Source organism: Chanodichthys erythropterus, chromosome 3 (assembly GCF_024489055.1).
Source record: "Chanodichthys erythropterus isolate Z2021 chromosome 3, ASM2448905v1, whole genome shotgun sequence".
NCBI classification, from domain to species: Eukaryota; Metazoa; Chordata; class Actinopteri; order Cypriniformes; family Xenocyprididae; genus Chanodichthys; species Chanodichthys erythropterus.
In genome coordinates, this window is record NC_090223.1 from 13,658,586 (window position 1) to 13,680,533 (window position 21,948).

Here is a 21,948-nt window from a genome sequence, read left to right on the forward strand (position 1 = left end):
CATTCAAGGTCAGAAAAGTAGTAAAAGTAGGAAGTGTCAAGAACATATTTTGTGCGCAAAAACAAAACAAAAATAACTACTTTAAAAAAAAAAAAAAATCATCTCTTCCCTGTCAGACTCATATACAGTTGACACAGTGAATGCAGTGCAGCGCTTCCGTGTTTACGTCTGAACACCGACTCATTATTGGCTTCCTGCATCAGCATTACACGTGCACATGCTGCTCACATGAACAGGCGTCAGCTGATACTGAGACTGCATTCTGAACCTGGAAGCACTGAAATGAAAATAGCATGGGAGGATGACAGGGGAGAAACGAATTTGATGCATACATTTATTTTTGTTTTGTTTTGTTTTTGATCACAAAAAGTATTCTCGTCGCTTCATATTATTAAGGGTCAGATTTACTGAACAGGGCAAATTAGCATGAGAGCGCAATTCCACAAATGCTCCAATGGGAGTGGCAAGTTTTGCACGTGATCTACTGATGCGCAAATGAAAGAACACTGATGCAGTCAAATCACTTACATAATGACCAACGCAATCTAACGAACAGTGCAAATTAGCGTTGGATTTCAAATAAGCAGAGCTGATGCTCATCAGGTGCGGGTCGACACAGGCACAACTTGTTACATGTACACACACACACACACACATATATATATATATATATATATATATATATATATATATATATATATATATATATATATATGCTTTCCTGTAGCTCAGTGGTATATATATATATATATATATATATATATATATATATATATATATATATATATATATATAGGTTTTACACATATGCTTTTTTCAGTATGATTTTAGTACAAATGAGATGCACCATTTTTAAGATACCATAGCAAACAATTGAAATATCGCTTTCACAACACTGTTTTTCTGGACAAACATAACCAGTAGCTAACATTTATTCTACAGTTTGTGTTTTAAAACACAATCCGGAGAACATTGTGTGCTGTCCATGGTTCTGAAGTGGGAAAATCAAAAGAAATCTGATCATTATTATTTTTTGTGCATGTAAAGGATGACATGCCATGACTCTTCTCTGACTGTAAGCCTTTAATAACCCTTAATGGTCCCTTAATTGTACCGACGATTTAGTCCCTTGCAGATTGTCCCCTTGACACTTTTACAGAGCGACTGCATAAGGAAATATACATTTTTTTATATAATATACTATATATCATTTTTTTTTATTTACTTCTCACCTATGCATTTATGCTGTTTGTTTTGTATATATATATATATATATATATATATATATATATATATATATATATATATATATATAATTTTTTTACCTATTTACTCCACAATTACTAAACTATGCCATAAATTGGCTTATGAAAAATGTATTTTTAATGAAAAATTCACTTTGATGAACTTAATTAAATCTAAATTGTATTTAGACATTGCTCTATGTGTTAGGGATAGAATACTGCCATCTACAGGTTTGTGGAAAAACTTTAGGAATTATAGAAAGAAAGTGCAATGACCACATATATCCAGTAGAGGTCAATAGAGACTCATTTCATTTTCACTTCATTTTTCTTGATGCTTCAACTTCTCCTCACAGCTTTATGATATATTTTGTGAACATGCTTGTTCCATGTTGCCTTTGTGCTCTAGTATTAGTCCTTCATTTATGTATGGAAATTTTTCAGATTTATGCCAGTTTTGATGATTTTATTTGATTTTAATTTCTATAAAAATGGTCTCTGTTGCAGTCACACACATGTGTGTGTTTGTTTTTGTGTGTGTATATGAGATACAAAGTTCGTTATATTTTTTGTTTATGGTCTAGGACCAGACCTTTATTTAAATGTAGAAATATTCAGATTTATGCCAGTTTTGTTGATTTTATTTGCCAATTTTTTATAAAAAAAAATCTCTGTTGCAGTCACACGTGTGTGTGTGTGTTTGTGTGTGTGTGTGTGTGTGTGTGTGTGTGTGTGTATGAGATATAAAGTTCGTTCCACTTTGTGTTTATGGTCTAGGACCAGACCTTTATTTAAATGTCGAACATTTCAGATTTATACTGGATTTATTTATTTTATTTATTTATTTTTTATTTTTTTGACAAATGAAACGAAAAAAAAGTATATATTTTTTTAATTTTCCCATTCATTTTCAATGTGGGGTCGATCTGACCCCGAGGGACTTTAAAGCTGCTGTCTGCGATTTTTGGCCCTCTAGTGGTTAATAAACAGAACTGCACACGTCTTGCTGAGGAATGTTCTAGCCGGACCTACTTTTCTCCGTATATGTCTATGGCGAGTCATGCAGTTACTGTGATTCTCTGCGGCGAGTCCTACCAGTCCGGTCTGAAATAGTCCCAATATAAACACTTATTATAAGTGTACCATAATGATTCAGGATAAGACAAAAACACGGTTTGGAAAATGGATTCATGTTGTATATTCTCATTATATAATTTTTGTAAATTTTTAACACAAAAAAAAATTGCAGACTGCAGCTTTAACTGTGACTTTTTTTTTTTTTTTTACACACCTTTAGAACAACCAAATCAAGCCCAGATTTGTTTAGATAGATTATTTAGGAAAAGTCACAGAGTCTCATGCCCCTGATATGAAGAGAACCCTTTTTAAAAACAAAGGAAACTGTCAGCGGGGTCAGATTGACCCCAGGGACCATTACGTGAAGTAGGCTAGTGTTTTTATATTTATTTTAATCTTAACCTAAATTAATAGACCAGCTCAAATTTTCAAAAAGTGAACACAAACATCACACATCACAGAGAAAACATCTGTCGTCCATCCCCGGTCTGCATGTGTTCAGGGTTTGGCCCAAAGTCTGCATCTCCATCCCTCGGCTCTTCAACTGCGCACTGCAATTTTGTGAAGCATGCAGCATGTCACAACAACTTCACAGACATTTTCTGGGCTGTAGAAAAGTGCTCCTCCAGTTCGGTCTAGGACACGGAAACGGCTTTTCAACAAACTGAATGTGCGCTCTATGACGTTGGGCCTGATTGTGACGCTCCTCTGACTGCGACCTCGGGTCCTGAGATGGTCCTCACAGCAGAACACAAGATCCAAGGGGCGGGGTTGGATCTAGATAAGGTAAGCACGGTCACCTTGAGCATAAGAGAGAGTGAGGCTCTTAATAAAACATTAACACCTAATGTGCTGTAAGAAAAAGAATAGCAAAAACATGTTGTACTTACCTAATAGCAAGCCATCACCATACTCTCCATCACTCATTTTCTGGAAAAGTGTGCTATTCCAAAGAATGAATGCAACGTGAACTGACTCTGGGTTTTAAGCCACAACGTTAGTAATTAGGTTTTTGGAGTCACACACTACCAGGACGTTAATGAAGTGTGTGTGCTTCCTGATGCAGAACACATGATTTATTTCAGATGGGGGATCAATTAAACATGTGTTCCATCAATTGCTCCGAGCACATTTGGGAAATCTGAGATTTTTGGAGAGCTTCCTGATCACTTGGAAATGTTATGTGCTTATGCACTATTTTCAAAAGTGACTTGAGGACCACGGATAATGCAGGTGAAAATGATTTTTTTTTAACTCACTTGTGCTTCTGCTATTCGCTTCTCTTTTTTTTCTGGTCTTGTCACTTTTTTTCATTCACTCTTTCAAATGTAGACTATATTAGAAAACTAATGTAGGGAACAGTGAATAAGGGTGTGACAAAATCTCTGAGTGTTGATTTTGAGCACTGTTAAAGGGTTAGTTCACCCAAAAATGAAAATTCTGTCATTTATTACTCACCCTCATGTCGTTCCACACCTGTAAGATCTTCGTTCATATTCGGAACACAAATTAAGATATTTTTGATGAAATCCGATGGCTCCGTGAGGCCTTTATAGCCAGCAATGACATTTTCTCTTTCAAGATCCATTAATGTACTAAAAACATATTTAAATCAGTTCATGTGAGTACAGTGGTTCAATATTAATATTATAAAGCGACGAGAAAATTTTTGGTGCACAATTCATTCTTGGTCACACTTGAGTAATTACAATTCCGTTATGTAGTAACTCTTGAGTTATTACTATCCAATACTTCACAAAAACCTTACAATGACTTCAGTAGTTACTAGAGAGTTATCATGTTTCTCACTTTAGAATAGGTTACTATGATCTTCACAACAGCTTTTTATGTAAAATTCACTAAATAAAAGACCCACATTCCTAACTTTCATTCATGGGGATAACATGGATAATTTGACATGGTTTAGTGCAAGATTTTTGGCTATCTTTTGGAAAATGCAGCTTTAAAAGTAAAAAAAAAAATATATAATTTTTACCAGTAGATGGCTGCAGAGCTCCTGCTATTTGACTAAATGAAAGACATAAACTTTCACATGTATTTCAGTTAGTCAGTCATCGCTTAAATAATTGCTTAATTATTTCATTAATTTTAACTCTGCTTCAGTGTTATTTTAACACACATATATATATATATATATATATATATATATATATATAAATAAAAAAATAGATTTTAAAAATACAGAAATACAGAAACAAAATTATTTTTTAAAAAAGTAAAGATTCTGAAAACATTGAAAGAGATCCCATAATAGCCTATTTAATATAGATTTACAGTAGTAACAATAAATTATATTTTATTATGACATGATTAATATATTTTAAAATATGATTGTTTCATTATAAATATGGGTATTATCTCTAAGATGGATACCCAATTTGATATGATATTTGCCATCTGAATCTAATCATGTCATGTCATGAGATCAAACTACCTCAGAATCAGCTTTGCGTTGCTTCCCGTGATCGCGTCAAGGATCAGACAAATTTGCACATGCATTTTGAAAAGTGGATATTTAGGAAAGTGCTATGGCAAGTTTTTGTGCCATCTAGTGGTTTAGAGGAAAATAAAATCAAAGGCGCCTTTTGCCCTGCAGTGCCTTTAGCCCTGTTGTACACTAATAATAAATAATAAAAAAAAAATGTCATACACAGTTACAATTACAGGGTCAGATTATGGATTAATAAAGACTTGTTTTCATGTCTCCTTGAACAATATTATTTTATGACTGCTTTTTAAAAATGCTTTTTTACCAAAGTGCATGATAAAAAATGAACACACTTTTAGCACCACTCAGTGGACATTTCACATTGAAACTGCAGTGACGTATTGGTATGTATTTTGCAACTCGCGAAAACGTTCCCACAGGTACGTTTTTTCTAATGAGACCAGGCTCAATAAAATCTCTTGAGATGATACAGGTCTTCGTGAAATACAAAGACATTGATCGTGACCTTCAGTGGCTTCACTACTTTCTCTTTTGCTTGTTTGGTTTTGTTGGATTACCAGATTTTTTTTTAACAGTAAATATAGTCCTGGTTGATCATTGAAAGATGCCCGCATTCTCCACCAAATAGCTTTCAGGAAACACAGCTTGACCCAGTCAATAGGCCAGAATGCACAATGAAGACTTCAGTTAAAGGTACATGTGTTGCGTTGCTGACGCCATAAATCTCAGCAGAGATGATCTTTGCAAATCATTCTGCTAGCATGAGTGAAAAATAATACACTTTGTCTAAAATAAAAAGCATAGGCAGAGGAAGAGGACAGCAGTGACTGATACACACCAAGATTAGCAGTCTTTCACTTTAACCCTTTCGATCGTGAGTTTAAAATATTCTAACTGTCCCCCCAGAGTGAGTTTTTAAGGCGACCGTTATTTTAGAACGTTTGCCTTTAATGTTTCCATAGCGACGCGTCATGCGTGTCACGAGCGCTGAATGCAGCAACAATAACACTGTATGACAGATGGATCGCTATTATTTAGTTTTTCCTTTTTTATTTAAAATATTCGCAAAATTGCTTACCATGTCATCAACTATCTGATATTCCGATTCTCAAATATGTGTAAGTGAGTGTGTTTTGTCGTTTTAATGCCTTTATAAACGATCTTTATCTTGATCTATAATGCGAGATGGGCACCGCCATCTTAGTTTGCCCTGCAGTTCACAGAGTCCTGTCAGTCGGATTTACAGCAGGTTAATACATCATTTTCTTCCGAAATATATGCAAGTAAGTGGCTGGTGAACTGGAAGAATAATAGAGTAAACTTTATAGTTACTTAGGCCCATTATGTGTGTCTGATATGAATAAATGTCGCCAAATTATATTTGTTATTGCTGCTTCCACTGATGTCGGACATCAATGTGTAAATTATAAACGCTTAATGTATTGTTTTAATTGTGCTTGTGCATATTTAAATGTCTGAAACCTTAAAACAAACATTATGTGCCTGAAAACACTGCATAGCTGTGATATATAACAAGAGCTGCGCACGTCCGTCTTGTAGCCAGAGCGCGAAAGCACAGTTTAAATCTGGCAGTTATGTGACGTCGCTGAACGTTCGAAATCCCATATGTGGTACCGTACGCCCAGGGGCACTGAAATAAAAATCCCATATGTGGGACCGTACCGCTTAAAGGGTTAACACAAGATGATGTAGTGGAGCATAAAATCAAAGGAAAATAATGTTGCAATATTTTATGCTTTTATTGATTCTGTATTAATAGTCATGCAATATGAAATTGGCAATGTACAATGGTTCAGAAAAATATCATAATGATCAAATAACACTAAAGAGGATGATTAATTTTGTGTGAAAATAAGGCTGTGATTTTTCAATTTTTGGACCTCAGTCCAGTTAGATCTAAGTCAAGTCTGCACTTTTTACAATGCAGATTGTGTCAAAGCAGCTTTACAGTGATAACTGGTATATAATTTTGGCTGCACAGCAGCTTTTAAAGAAAATGGTGTCAATGCAGACAGATCAAAGCACTGTTGAATATCAAATGTCAAGTGTCCCCAACTAAGCAAGCCAAAGGCGACATTGGCAAGGAACCCAAACTCCAACAGGTGACATCAGGTGGCAAACGTGTTAAAATGGAAAGAAAAAAAAAATGGTGAGAAACCAGGCTTAGTTGGGGGGCCAGTTCTCCTCTGGCGAACAGTGCTTTGTTACGATTCAGGCAGATATCACAAGTCCGATGGGATCGCAACAGTCAAAGTAATCAAATAGAATCCAGTTCAAAGAAATGACTGAAATCAAAGCTTACTCATTAATATTATTACTCGAGTCATGCTCAGAAATATCACAGAATGACACAGTTGGGTTTATTCCTCAGCTCTTCAACCTGTTTTTGTAGCTCTTTTATTTCTTCTCCTTTCTCTTTCTTCATGTGTTCATAGAGTTTTTGTAGTGTTTCATGTTGTTTTTGTTGTTCTCTTTCTCTGAGATTAAATTCTTCTGCTTGTTTTCTGGCTTCATCTTCATGTTTCTTCTTCATGTCTTTTATTTCTTTTTCATATGTCTGTTTTAATTTCTCTCGTTCTGTCTGTTCTCTTTCTTTCCTCTCCCTCTCTCTTTTTCTTCTCTTGATCTCTTCTTCTTGCTCTTGTTTCAGATCTTCAATCATTTTCTTCCATCTCTTTCTCTCTTCTTCTCGTCTCTCATCATCTTCTCGTTTTCTTCTCTCCCACTCCTCTTTTCTCTCTTGTTCTAGTTGTTCATAATGTCTTTTCATTTCATGTCTCTTTTCCTCATATTCTTTCTCTTTTTCTTCTTTCTCTCTTCTCTGTTTCTGTCTCTCGTCCTCTACTTTCTGTCTTTCTTCTTCTCTCTCTCTTTCAAATCTTTTTTTCATTTTCTCCAGTTCTTCTTGTTTTTCTCTCAGTTGTTCCTCATGTTTCTCTTTTCTCTTTCTTTCTTCTTCCTCTCGATTACTCATCTGTCGTTTCTTTTCATCCTCCCATTCTCTCTGCTGTTGTTTAATTTCCTCTTGAATTTCTTTTCTGTCATTTTCAGCCTCTTTTATTTTTATTTTCCATCTCCTTCTCTCCTCCTCTTCTTCTTCATGCCTCCTTTTCTCCTCCATATCTCTCTTAGTTTCTTCCTCATGATTAATTCGTAACTCTACTAAAATGCGTTCTTGTTCATTTTTCATCTTTTCTAGATCTTGTCTGTATTTCTCTTCTCTCTTTTTATCTTCTTCTTCTCTTTCTTTTTGCTGTTTTTCATACTGTGATCTCTGATTTTCAATCTCTCTCTTAATCTCTTCTATTTTCTGATAATATTCAGCTCTTTGCTGTTTTTCCTCTTCTGATCGTTTCTGATTTTCAATCTCTCGTTTTCTCTGTTCTTTTTTCTCTTTTTCTTCAAACTCTTGTTTGAGTTTTCCCCCCTTTTCTGTGAATTGATTCTCCATTTTAAGCATTTCCTCATCTGCTCTTTGTTTTTCTTCCTCAAATCTGCTTATCATGTCTTTCATTACTCTCTCATATTTGGCTTTTAATTCATCCTTCTGATTCTGGATTTCTGTCTCTTTATCTTTCATTATTTCCTCCATTCTTCTTTTAATGCTCATCTCTGCCTCCTCAAACATGCTGTTAGTGAAGTATCGACCCTCATTAGTATTTTTCAGCTCTTCTATCATGTTTAAAAGTTGAATCACTTGAGTTTTGTCTTGTTTTTCTCTGTTATTGAAAACCAGGAATCTGTTTCCACAATCTCTGATCAGTTTCTTCAGTTCTGCACAGTTATTTCTCCTCACATAATCTTCTATAGACTCCTCCTCAAGTTCATCTCCTCTAGTGAACAGAACGATGCTGAACTGAGCAGCTTTCAGGCCAAAGATCTTCTTTATCAGTAGCATAGTATCATTTTCCTCCTTGGTGAATCTTCCCAAACTCAACACAATGACAAACACATGAGGTCCAGGTGACAATAGTGAAACACATTTCATTATTTCTTCCATCACTTGATCATTTGACAGTGTTGTATCAAATAGTCCTGGAGTATCAACAACAGCTACTGATCGACCATCAGCTTCACCAACTCCCTTCTTACAAACATTCGTCACTGAATCTGCGTTTAATCGGCTCTGAAACTCATTTCTTCCCAGAATAGTGTTTCCTGTTGCACTCTTTCCACTTCCTGTCATACCGATCAGCACAATCCTCAGACACTCTTGATCATCTGGTTTAGCTTCAGCATCTGGAAAATGTTGGTAGAATTCATATAATAACACCATGCAGGTTTAAGTTTAGAGTTTCTAGCCTGTTGTCAAATTATGAACATTAAGTCTTTTTTAGTTGATAATCTGTCCCATTAACCATAATTTGTATGTTAATGAATGTACACTAAAACACTAATCTAAAATTGCAATGTGTCACTGTTATTTATTGTGAGTTACAGTCTATGTTACTGTATATATTATTAAATCAAATTGATTTTGTTACCTTTTGTTATTGAAATAAAATTATAAATTGGAGGAACTCATTATTATGAAGATGCACAATAAAAAAAATAAAAAAATTATAATAAAAAAAATCACTCACCCTCTGGCTGATTCTTTTGTTCTTTGCTTTCACTCAGTCTTTCTTCGGTTCCATGTCTGAATCGGTTCTCTTGAGCTTCCTTATGCATCTGAAGTGAATAGGGTTCAGTCTTCATCTTCTTTATGTAATCCAGTAGATCTGGGATCTGTCCTGAGTTTTTAGATTCCTTTAATCCCATCACACTGCATTGACCCCCATAGAATCTGATCAATCTCTGACTTATTGTGGATTTGAGAAAATCAAACACAATTTCTTCAACAGTAAGCTCAGTTGTGAAAAGAACAATAAAATGCTCCCTGGAGTCAAATATTTTTTGGATCTTCTCTATTTCTGCTTTGTCATCATCAGTATGTGGACCAATAGGAACAACAAGAAGGAAAGCATGAACTCCAGGATCACAGAGAGACACACAGTGGAGAGTCTGACGCATCACTTCCTCCTCTGAGAGCCGATTGAGAGCTGGAAGCTTCACCAGACTGATCAGACATCCATGAATCTTCTCCTCTATCTTCACACACTCTTCACTGCTTGCTCTCTCATGTAAAGGTTTTAAAATTTTCCCTCGTAAAAGTTTTGACACAGAGTCCTTAAGTGTTGTATCACTTCCACACAGCACCAGATTTAGACTCTGTTTTCCAGAGAAATTCAGTGACACTGAAAAACAGATTAAGGGACATTATACTCAGTTCAAGCTTTGGCACATCATTTGGTATGCCTTAACACCAATCACTTTAAAGCACCATTAAAATATATAGCTAGCTGTGATTTAATTAATAACTTACATTGGCGAAGCCATTTTGGAGAATGCTTTCTTGCCTCAACTGTAAAATGAATAAATAAATGAAAAGAATGAATGTAAATATTTTACAAAAAAATTATGTTTACACTGCATATTGCCATTCCTACTCCACAAGTGTAACAGTTGGGATCTGTAAGTGACCACTGAGGACCTTTATTAAAAGTGTTTTTAGGGGCCTTCGAAATGAAAAAGCTCCTACCACTGGTCAAGAAAACACTGAATTTTGTCAAAATTGATGTAAATATTAAACTATTCTTCGCTCGACGTGATGTTATAGAACCTGTTTCTAAGGAATTATCATCTATAAAAACATTGTGTTTTACGTCCACAAGGTGAAACTACAAACTCCATTGAATCAAGTTTTTCCACCTTGTCTTCAACATCTTCAATTTCTAAGAGGTCTTTTTTGGGAACCCCTTGATGCTTGCAAAGAAGAAAAGCATTTTCAGATTATTCTTTGAAAGATGTTTTCAGATATCCTCTGATGTTTACTTATAAGAGATAAAAAAATAATAATAATAATAATAATAATAATAATAAAAAGGCAAATATATTCATTAAATCAGATGTTGAGTGTGTGGACAAAAAACAATACAGGGTTGTTTTCCACATCATAACTGTATATCATGTATTGCAAAGGTTTTGCATTGCATGTAAATTGTCCATATATTTATAATTAATAAAAAAAAAAAAAACATTTTCTGTATAATTAATTGAGAAATGTTTGTATTTCATCTCCTGCTGCTGAATAAATATGTTTTAGAGTGCAGACTTTATTAAGGATTGCTCAGACTCTGCAAACTGCAAAGATTATTTAATCAGCTGGATTACAATTCTACTTGTATTATTATCTATATTGCTGCTCAAATCAAATGAAATTAGACACTATTTAAACATATATTATCAGATATAATATCATCTATCTCTAACAAAGACAAAACATCCTTGTATTTAATTGAAATTAACATGATTATAAAACAAATTCTGAAAACTTACAAAAATGTCTTCCTTCACTTCTTCTCTTTATTTTTATCTTCATCTTTTTGCGTTTCCCATCATCTTTTTGGGAAGAACTCTTCTTGGTTTCTTTTGCTGAACTGATAGGCTCTTCATCCACTGGTGTTTCTTTCACATCTTCTTGTATCTCACATGTGAGATGGTCTTCCTGGTTTCCCTTGAGTATCTTATCAACCCTCTTGTATATCTCAAAACACAAGTCTGGTTTTGTTTCATCAAGCTGCAGATGTTCTTCATCACACTCCTTTATCAACTGATGAACACTTGTATTCTTTCCCATAGGACTCATTTGTGAGCCATCAGTCTCTTCATCAGTTGTGATCACTATGGTGCGTTTAATCGCCTCTTTGCTGAAGAGTTTCATCACATATTTCACTCTTGTCATGTCCTCCTCAGTGAAGTCATTGTGCTGCAGTACGAGTATGAAGACATGAGGTCCTGGATCAGACAGAGACGCACACTCTCTCACTGTCTGTGTGATCTGATGATCTGAGATGTTTGTCTGGAGCAGCTGAGGACTGTTGATGATGCTCACATGTCTGTCCTTCACTGTTCGACTGAACAGCACTTTGTGCTTTAGTAAAGCTGCCAGTTCTTCACTGTCACTCACATCTATTCCCAAGATTAGGTTTCTAACTTTGTGGTTTTCTGAATCATTCTTCCCCAGAAGAATAATCCTCAGATCACACACTGAAACACAAAACAAAATACTGTAAAGAAAAAAACCTAAGAACCTGCACTGTATGAAAGCCCAACGATGCCCCCTAGAGGTATCTTTATGTATATATCTTTTATTATTATCTGGGCAAGTCGGGACATGTCAGTATCAGGAGGCATTGTATCGGTGGGAAAGCTGACTTGTTCTTTGCACCAGAATTCGTACTTCTGCATGTTGTTTGTTGTTCCTGTGAGTGAATGATTAAGAAGTAAGTTTTCGTTTTACATTCTTAGCTGTTATCTGATATTTGTACATTTTTTTTTTTTATAGTCATTAGTGAGCTGTACTAGTTTAATAATAATCGTTATATTCTCAAAATGTGAAGCTGTGGTTTACCTCGTGTTTGACACTTTATAATTTATTTAATGTTACTACTACTGTAATAAGGTTAAATTTCTTTATGTTATTTGTAATACTGTTTATCAGTAAAATTATATTGTATTTTGTTTTCTTTGTTCATTGTAGACCACACATACCCCTATGGGCGAATGGCTATAATACTTCATACATGCAGCTGTAATTTGAATAAAATTCTTCAAATTGGACCCGCTCTCTTGCTCCAGTTTCTCTAACCGGAAACTCTCACCGCCATTTCTACTAGTGCCTAACCGAACCCTTTGAGTGCCCGCTTGCACACTGCACCAATATAATCATACTGACAATTTAAACATGTTTGAATGTTCTGGCTGAATATGAAATGAGAAATGGCTTGGATGTAATTCACGTGTAAATAAATAATTCCTAACTAGATTCCACAATAAATGTAAAACCTAAACAAACAATTCACTAGATATAATTACAATAGATATAATATGCAGTAATATTTATATAGTATCTATTTGGTAAAATATATAACTTAATCTACTTACTGTTAGGATGATCAAATTTTTTACTTCCCCTTGCTTTGGTTTCTGAAAATAAAATCACCCATAATAAGATATGTTGAGTGTAACATTAATGTAAGTGAACTTTTATATGAACAAAACATATCAGTAGATATTATTTGATTACAAACAGATAAATGACAGAATGTTCACAGTACTCTCAATATTATAAGCCAAGGGATGTTATAAAGAAACAGACGGACAGATAGATAGATAGATAGATAGATAGATAGATAGATAGATAGATAGATAGATAGATAGATAGATGATTAACTGATTAATTAATTATCTCTCATATGGGGGGTAGCATTTACGAGATATAATCCCAGCTACGGGCTGCCTCCAATGGAAGGAGAGACTATTGCAGTCTCATTGGGTAACACTGCTATATAGTACTAAAAGTGGTTCTTTGGCTCGTAATCATAAGGGAACCACTGTGTATAGCACCAAATCTTGGTGCTTCAGTGGTTCTTCAGTGTTTCTTCACCGGTTCTTTGGGATGACTGTTGTGCTATATAGCACCACTAGCGCATACAGAACCTGTTAAGCCCCTGTATGGTTCTTCATTGGTTCTTTGGTGGTTCTTTTGGGTGGTTAAGGTGCTATATAGAACCACTGTCATACAAAGAACCTGTTAAGCCACTTTAAAGGTTCTTTACGAGCAAAATAACCACTGTTGGTGCAGTATAGCACCATATTTGTTGAAGAAATAAAATGTGATATGGGTTTTACATAGAACCATTTGACAAAGGTGCTGTAGAAGCACCTTTAAAGATATGGTTCTAAATAGCACCAAAAGTGGTTACCCTATGATTACGAGCCAATAACCACTTTTAGTGCTAAGATGAAGGTCATGGTAACACACTAGTAATGACTGAAGTTTACAATGACTTCTGTAGTTACTAGAGAGTTATCATGTTTCTTACTTAAGAATCCTGATCCAAATAATTAGTAATTCCTTTTGAAAGATTTGGTAATACTTCAGTCATTACTAGTGGGTCAAAGATTTTTTCAGAAGTTTTCACCCAGGAATGAAGGGATACTTCCAGAAGTCATCAAGGCTGGCTAGAAGGGTATTCTCCTCAGCCATCTCCATGAACTTCTGTTACAGCGCCCCAGGACGTGTGTGATGCAAATAACCTCTACAAGAATAAATTGAATCGCAATGATTGTAACAATTATCGAGTGATATCCTTTCTCAGTATTGTTGGGAAAGCCTTTGCTCTTGTAGTTCTCAACAGGTTGAAACCACTTGCAGAATGTGTATATCCTGAAGCTCAGTGTGGATTCAGAGTAGGGAGATCAACAACTGACATGATCTTCTCATTAAGGCAAATGCAGGAGAAGTGCTGAAAGCAAAGGCAGTCACTTTACATCTCCTTCATTGATCTAACCAAGTTATTTGACTATGTCAGGAACTAACTTTTCATCTTACTTCAAAGGATTGGATGCCCTCCCAAGCTCTTGAGGATGGCTGTATCCTTCCATGAAAACATGCAGGGCACCGTCTAGTATGATGGGTCACTTTCTGAACACTTCCTAATCCGGAGTGACATGAAACAAGTGTCCTGGCACCAAATTTTTTGGTGTATTTGGCATTTTCTTCTCTCTGCTGATGTCTTATGCCTCCAATCAGTCAGAGAATGGTGTATACATTCAGAGATGTCTGCACTGGTTCTGTCATGTTAGCCGCATGAATACTGGCCATATCCCTAAAAACCTGCTGTATGGGGAACTTGCTACTGGCTCTAGGCCAGTAGGAAGGCCTAAACTTTGCTACAAAGATGTTTGTAAACAAGACTTAAAGTCATGAAACATCAACCCAGGTGATTTGAAAGACTAGCACTAGATGGAAGCTTGCCATCAATTAGCCATTGAAATCAGTGAAAATAGAAGAGGACACCAGTTAGAAGTGAGGAGAGACTGGCGACGACAGAGAACAGACCCACCATCCACAGAGCCAGAAATAATCTTCACTTGCAGCATTTACAATAGAACATGTCAAGCATTTGTGCTTTACAGTCACAGCAGGTGCTGTTACTCAACAAATGTCTAGAAACCCATAGGCATGGTTTCCATTGTGTTTTGAGACAGAAGGATGCCAATGATGTAGCCTTTCCATTTCATAAGGCAGGTACATCAGAGAAAGTCTAAGTCTTGGCTTTCTGTTACTCCAAACAAAATTAGAAAGAAGCTTTCTTACTCTTTGAAATAAATTGTGGTAACAACTGAAAAAATATATAATAATGTTGGTAATATGTTCATTTTATTCACATTTATTCTTCCCATTACAGACAGGGACAGCGTCATCCATCTAGTTGTCTCTTCTGACACTTAGATTCATAATTAGAGGAATTGAATTTGAGGGAGCTTATTGTAGCAATTATTTTAAAGAAAGAAATGTGATGGACTTATGTCTACTACAAGCCAAGTATTTATTGCCCTATGTTGAAGTAATGTTAGCTGCCCTTCTCTTGGACTATGGCTGAAAAACGTAATATATATATTGGCTCTTAAAAAAAAGTAATAGTCTGTAATTAGGAAAAAAGATTCTGGGAGGATTTTTTGGACTTTGTTAAAGAAGGAGATATTGAATATAGACTCTGGATGTGTGAAGGTATAATGTATATGTTTATATACTCTTTTATATAATTTGCCTGTATTTATTTTTATATTTTATTATTATTTTAATTTTATTTTCTTACTGCCAGGGGTTTATTGTTGGGGGAGGGGGATATGCTTGCAATGTGTAAACTGCATAGAATAAGCCAGCCGACTGCTCTGGAATTGCTCTTGCGCAACTTTGATGGCACACATCATAGTCACATGACGATGCTGTTTCAAGTCAAGCAAAATTCCAAACCAGCATGCACTGCTTCAGGTCAGATGGTAATCTATCTGCGTGACACCACATCAAAGCTGAGACACGCCTAATGTCATAACTCCAGCATGCTTATAATGAACAGAAGGCTATAGTGCTTTGGTCATGGTTAATAGATAATAGGATAGGTAATAGTTATCTTTATAGTTATCATCGTTAGTGTGAACAGCCCTTAAAAGATCTTGATATCCTTGACAGCATTAAAACACTTCGTTAAGTCAAACATTATAAAAATCAAATTTTAGTCCAATTTGATGGATGTGATCAAAAGAGCAGGGAAGACGTTCCTTTACAGATCATAATTTTAAAGATTTACCTAGAGGAAGCGTATTTGATCTTTGATGATTGTCTCTGATTGTCTCTTTTTTCTCAGCTGGTTTTGAATCATCAGAAATCTTTAGATGATGGCCTCCATTTTCCTCCACCATCTTCTCGATGCCCTCCATGAGTTTCTGCACCTCGAATTGGTCTCCATTCCTCTGTAGATGATGATGTGGTTGTCTGCAGGCCTTTTGGAGAGACTCAATGGCTCTGCTGATATTGTCAGAGTCTTCAAGGCTCATATACTCCATCTGCTCCTCATGCATGAAGATAACAATCACATACTCAGATGCACCTGCACCAAAAATGTTGTTAATGAGCTTAAGGACACCTCGCTCTAGATCTGTAAATGTTCCAGGCTTTAGGACCAGGAGTAGGGCATGAGGTCCAGGGTATGCCAAATAAAACAATCTTCTCATGTCGAGTTCCTCAGGAGAGAGAATGAGATCAAGCAGGTCAGGGGTGTTGATCACGACCACACGTCTCTCCAGCACCATCCCATCATGACTCTCAAACAAATTGCAGGGGGGCAGTGACTCTGAGAACACCTTTTGTCCCAGGATTGTGTTTCCACAGGAGGCTTTAACATCTGAGCTTGACCCCAGCAGCACTATTCTCACCTCTTCTTTGACCAGAGACACTGAAATTACACAAACAGGTTTTGTGTAAGCACATGGTAATGTTGCAGTTTCTAGGGGTGTAACAGTACACAAAAAATGACAGTTCGGTACATAATCTTTCAGTGGTTTACTGAAAAATCTCTTTCTGTCAGTATTGCTGCTGTAATTGGGGAAGGACATGTGAAGTGATTATATTTTGGAATGCAAATATTAGTAAAATATTGAAGAATGAGGTTTGAATTATTGCACTATCCACTATTTGATGCACAGGCATGTGCCAGCACTCGTTAAAGAGAGTTAAAGAGACTTGCTTGCTGTCAAGATAATCCTTTACACAAATGGAAATACTAACATTTATTGTAACATTTACAGGTAAGTGTACAAACGTAAGATGCAAGTTGAAAAATGTGGATCAACTGCATTAACAACACACGCATCCGACAGTTCCTTACAAAAAATAAGTATACTTCAAATTCATTTTATTTAATAATCTTAAAGAGAGAGTTCACCCAAAAATAAAATTTTTCTCATCAAGTTTATTTCCTTTGCTGTAGAAGAATATATTTTAGAGAATGTGAGGTTGAGTAAATAATGACAGAATTTAAATTTTGGGGTGAACTATCTTTTTAAGTAAAGTTCTAGTGTATGTTTAAGTATAGTTTGTAGTAAGTATCCTAATATCAATGTACTAGTAGTATACTTTTAAATGTTCTAATACTATTTGGGACTACATTGGCCCACTTTTTAGTGTATAAAACGAAGCATACTTTAAGTGCAGTAGCAAACTTTGAGTACATAACTAGTTTACAACTGTTTTTCATTTGTAAGGCAACACTACTACAAGTGAACTTATAGGTATACTGATAGTTTACTAGTTAAATTCTTGTAGCACATTTTTAGTTTATAAAAAGTACACTTTGAAGTATACTATCAGTAAACTATGTAGATTTATACTATACTATGTGAAAAAAAAGTATTAACAGTTTTGTTAATTAATTAACATTTAGAGTAGATGTGTGATTCAAAATCTGGCCTAATTAAGAGACAGAAACACAGTAATGATTGAAGTTGGTAACATGACTATTGCTTTAAGACTCTTAAAACAAAGATTATGCATATGCATTGTCAAAGAACCAGTACGACCCAAAGAATGTCTTGTAAAAATATACTCACTTTTTAAAATGAGTAACAGCAGTTCCTTTAATATCATGTCTTGGAGTTCTTATTCTTCTACACTTATTTCATTTAAATGCAAATCTCACTGTGCGGAGGTCAACGTATATTTCCTCTTCTGTGGCATAATGATAAACTGCCCTGACCTTCTTCTCTTAAAAATAAATAAATAAATAAAATGATTGTACATAATGTTTTTTTTACAGAAATGTATTACTGCAATATGAACTGTCCATTATTTCAGGCCTCAAGTATGTACTTTCAAAGTACTGCCAGTGGCACAGATCCTCAACAAACCTTCCAGTATTTTGAAATCTTATGAACAGACTCACCAGGTTGTCTGGATAATTCGCTACAGCAGGCCATCTTCACACAACTGTCACTTTTCTACCGAGCAGCACTTCAGACATTAAGAAATAAAATGTGTTTCAGTGGTCTTAGCATTACTGTAAGCGTGATTGCTTGTCTTAAATCAAAAGTTTTGCACTCATAACAACTCAAACTGGATGTACCTGTTCTTTGGCGTACATTCCATACAACTTCCCGACACATGACACTCTCAGTGAAGTGTCATCACTGTCATATCTGAACAGCATGGAAAAAAGCAGTGGCTTTAATAGTAATCTTTTCTGGTTAAATAAACTTGATCACACAGCTGAAATGAAACTTAAAAAACAATATTCACATATAATTCTGACAAAGCAAGCTAGTGTGTGATTTTCCTAAATTCCTAAATTGTGCATGCGCCTTTGAACACATTTGTCACAGCCCACTTTACTCCGTTTGACAGCTTGGCAGAAAGTGATATGAAAAGTGATATGATTGGAGATGAGTGATATAACAGCTGCTTTGCTCTGTGTCTCTGATGTGATGACCTACCCCCTTATCCAGCACCTGAGAAAGAAAGGTTAGTATTACACAAACCTTTACAATTATGTAAGACAAGCTCGATTTGGACAAGCTGTGAGCTGTTGAGGAATTCTCCAATGCGGTGGTTCTCACACTAGAGGGCACAAAAGGCTGCAATGTGAACGTGTGCACAGGGCCTAAAACGAACTTTGCCACACCTGCCAATGGCTGATGACTTTTTTTTACCAGCCATGAAATTGTTTTTGCAAAAACAGACATTAATGACACCAACATTTTAGACAGAGTGAAAATTCACAATTCAAAATTCTCTATTCCAATAGCAAACCAGCGTTGAATCAACATTGAATCAAGGTTGAAACTTAACATTTTTTGGTTTGCACCCTGGAATAATGTTATTTCAATGATGACAAATAGATCAAGATGGACATAAAATTTATATTTTATCAGCTTAAATCACTTACTTTACATTGAATCCACATCGAAAAAAATATCAAATCAACCTTGCTTTATATACAGCAGGATCTTAAATAAAGAGAATAAATCTTGCTTTATTTCTATGCCAATGAATCATGTCCATTTTGACTTATTTCAAGCAGAGACCATGCAGGGCTGAAATTAATATGAACATTTGGTTTTGAACCAAAAAGTCGCTCTCTCAAAAACAAACAGCATTGCGATCTTCAATTATTACACCAGTTTAACTTTATTTCAGTCATACATCTACCGAAGCTCTTATTGAGAATTACAGTATTTCACAATTGCTAAAACACTAAACCCCATTCTCTGAACCCAATGCTCAGTGGCCTAAACCCATTTGTCAAATCAGTCACTTTGCAGGCAAAACCTTACACAAGTTCAGGTAGATAAGACACTGTTTGCAAATCTCATCCACTCTTTTTGCAAAACTCTAAACACATTCTTACTCACTAAAACACATTCTGCACTGTGTTGCACTGTGTTGCAAAATGGTAAATACATGTGGCAAAAGTTAAACACAACTACAAAACAGCTGTCATCCTTTAAACACAATGACTCAAAATTATTGGCACTTATTTCTAATGATGTGATCAAATCAACTGTATAAAATATAGGTCAGTTCAGAGTGCACAGGTGACACAGGTGCTGAATGAAGATACCAACAATAGATGAAAACAATCTGAAAAGTAGTGGAGGAAGAGTATGTGTAAGAGGATGATGAGGAGAAAGAGCAAGGGGTGTGGAGACAAGGCTGGATCCGGCACAGGTTTTTCCCTGGCAAGAGACGACATTGCCTGTGATGTGGAAAATGTCCTCAGCAATATTCAGTAATATTCAACAATATTATTGATCTGACAGTACTGACATTATAGGATGAGAACTGAACTAAGCTAGTCTAGATGATGACATCACTGTTTTCTGCAGAACTGCTTTATAGAGGAAAATAATTACAGTAATTTACATAATAATTGATGGTCTTTACAATGTAAGTGAATAAACACTGAACTGACTTCAGCTGAACAATGACACTATTTTCTTTTAGAGCTGTACAGCCAAAATGAACCCTCTTTGCATTACTGATCATCATGTACCTACTATCACTGTAAAGCTGCTTTGACTATACTATACTATACTATACTAGACTAGACTAGACTAGTATCTGTGTAGTATAAATTGCAATTGAAATAAAGGTGACTTGACTTGATTTAGGCCGGACCCAACATGAAGACGTGATGCTGAAGCAGAATGAATCTCTCACTGACTCTGAACTTTGTGTGTGTGTGTGTGTTTGTGTGTGTGTGTGTGTACTGTATCATGCTTTTATAGAGTTTTCTTTGACCTTTTAGTCATTTGCATTTAGACTGCTGTATGTTTGTAGTATGTAAGAACTGTATATACAGACATGCAATACTATATAATATTGAATATAATACTGTACTTGTAGTACATACTTTAAATTCACATTACTTGTGATTTCTATACATTTTATGTAATGGCAAAATGTGTTTACTGTGTTACAATATACTTTTTTTCTGTAACCTCATGTTCTGGATGTTGTGTTTTCCATTTTTTTAAATGTAGTGTCTAATGAATGATCTGTAGTGTTTATATATTGTTTAATGTGTGTATGATCTGAAAGCTTTGTTTGATTTTGCCATAAGAGTCAGAGGTTTTGTGAAACTAGTTTGAAGATTGGATTTGTGTTTAATGTTTTGAGAAAATGAGTGATGGTTTCAAGAACCAAGCAATTGTGAAATACTGTAACAGATGTTTAGATCTTTATGTTTCATTTAAAATGTTTGGTTTGAAGTTACCGTTATGAAGATCAGTGTTTGCTTTAGTTGAGCTAAATATGATCAGTATCACACTTGTAGCTATGCAATATGGCTGTATATCAGCGCTGATGTGATTCGGCTGTAGATAATCACAGCGTGCTGATATACAGCCATATTGCACAGCTATGAGTGTGATATTGCATTTATACAATAGTTTGACAGCACGAGTATGTAGATAAATAAGAAATAAGAACGGAGTGTCTTTAACCCTTAAATGCATGACTGTTTCACCAATCATTTTTACATATTCGGGTCTTTATTGACCCAGATCTATATCACGGAAGGATCTCTACCTGTCGCGATAATATAAAACTCCTCTGATATTAGAGTAACAATTACAGAAGAATAAAATAAATCGTATTTTGTTACCTTTTGGAGCTTGAAAGGGCTCAATTTGAGCAGGTGTTTTATGCCATCATCACTGTCCTCGTCAGAGCTCATTTCCCAGTAAATTCAGCAAATAATAGGCTAGTTTTATGTTTGAGGTCATGAATATGAGCCCATTTGCGATCTCAAACATATTCTCAAAACTATATAATTTTCAACATCTTCAAAATCAATATTTCGATCACTAACAGATTCACCAGATCCATCCAGTAACAGTTACAGTCATATTTGATTGCGTTCAGTACTTGCTCTGCAGTAAATCGCTGAGCCATTTCATGTTTTGCCTATTCTTTTGTTTTCAGTCTAAGGCTACGTCCACATGAAGCAGGAGCTTACCCTAAACGATCTTTTTTTTTACTCGTCTCAAAAAATATCTGCATCCACACGAAACCACTGAAACGACTCAAAATGATGTAGTATACATGCCAGACCATTATGTGGCGCTGTAATTCTGCCACAGAGATGCACTTAAAGCAGCGTAGAAGACTTGGAGCATGCACAAAAACCTTGCGCGCTGTATACAAAAAATAGCGGTTTCACCTTTCGAAAACGCCAGATCCGTGTGGACAAA

At 35.4% G+C, this 21,948-nt stretch overlaps 1 protein-coding gene across 1 annotated transcript; it reads right to left on the reverse strand.

Annotated features, from left to right (window-relative positions):
* Window positions 1–7,150: 7,150 nt before the first annotated feature.
* On the reverse strand, window positions 7,151–21,431 carry LOC137003460 (uncharacterized). Its single transcript, XM_067363633.1, has 6 exons — window positions 21,360–21,431; window positions 18,733–18,811; window positions 16,011–16,655; window positions 11,242–11,901; window positions 9,396–10,049; window positions 7,151–9,051 (listed from the first exon to the last, which is right to left on the reverse strand). The coding sequence occupies exons 1-6, from the start codon at window positions 21,429–21,431 to the stop codon at window positions 7,151–7,153; spliced, it is 4,011 nt and encodes a 1,336-aa protein (XP_067219734.1).
* Window positions 21,432–21,948: the final 517 nt, after the last annotated feature.

Coding starts and splice junctions, on each gene's coding strand:
- LOC137003460 (XM_067363633.1), bottom strand. CDS start 21,431: ATGAGCTCTGACGAGGACAGTGATGATGGCATAAAACACCTGCTCAAA. Junction 16,656..18,732: donor TGTCTTACATAATTGTAAAG/GTTTGTGTAATA, acceptor GTGTAATTTCAG/TGTCTCTGGTCAAAGAAGAG. Junction 10,050..11,241: donor CCAAAAAGATGATGGGAAAC/GCAAAAAGATGA, acceptor TCTGTTTTTCAG/TGTCACTGAATTTCTCTGGA.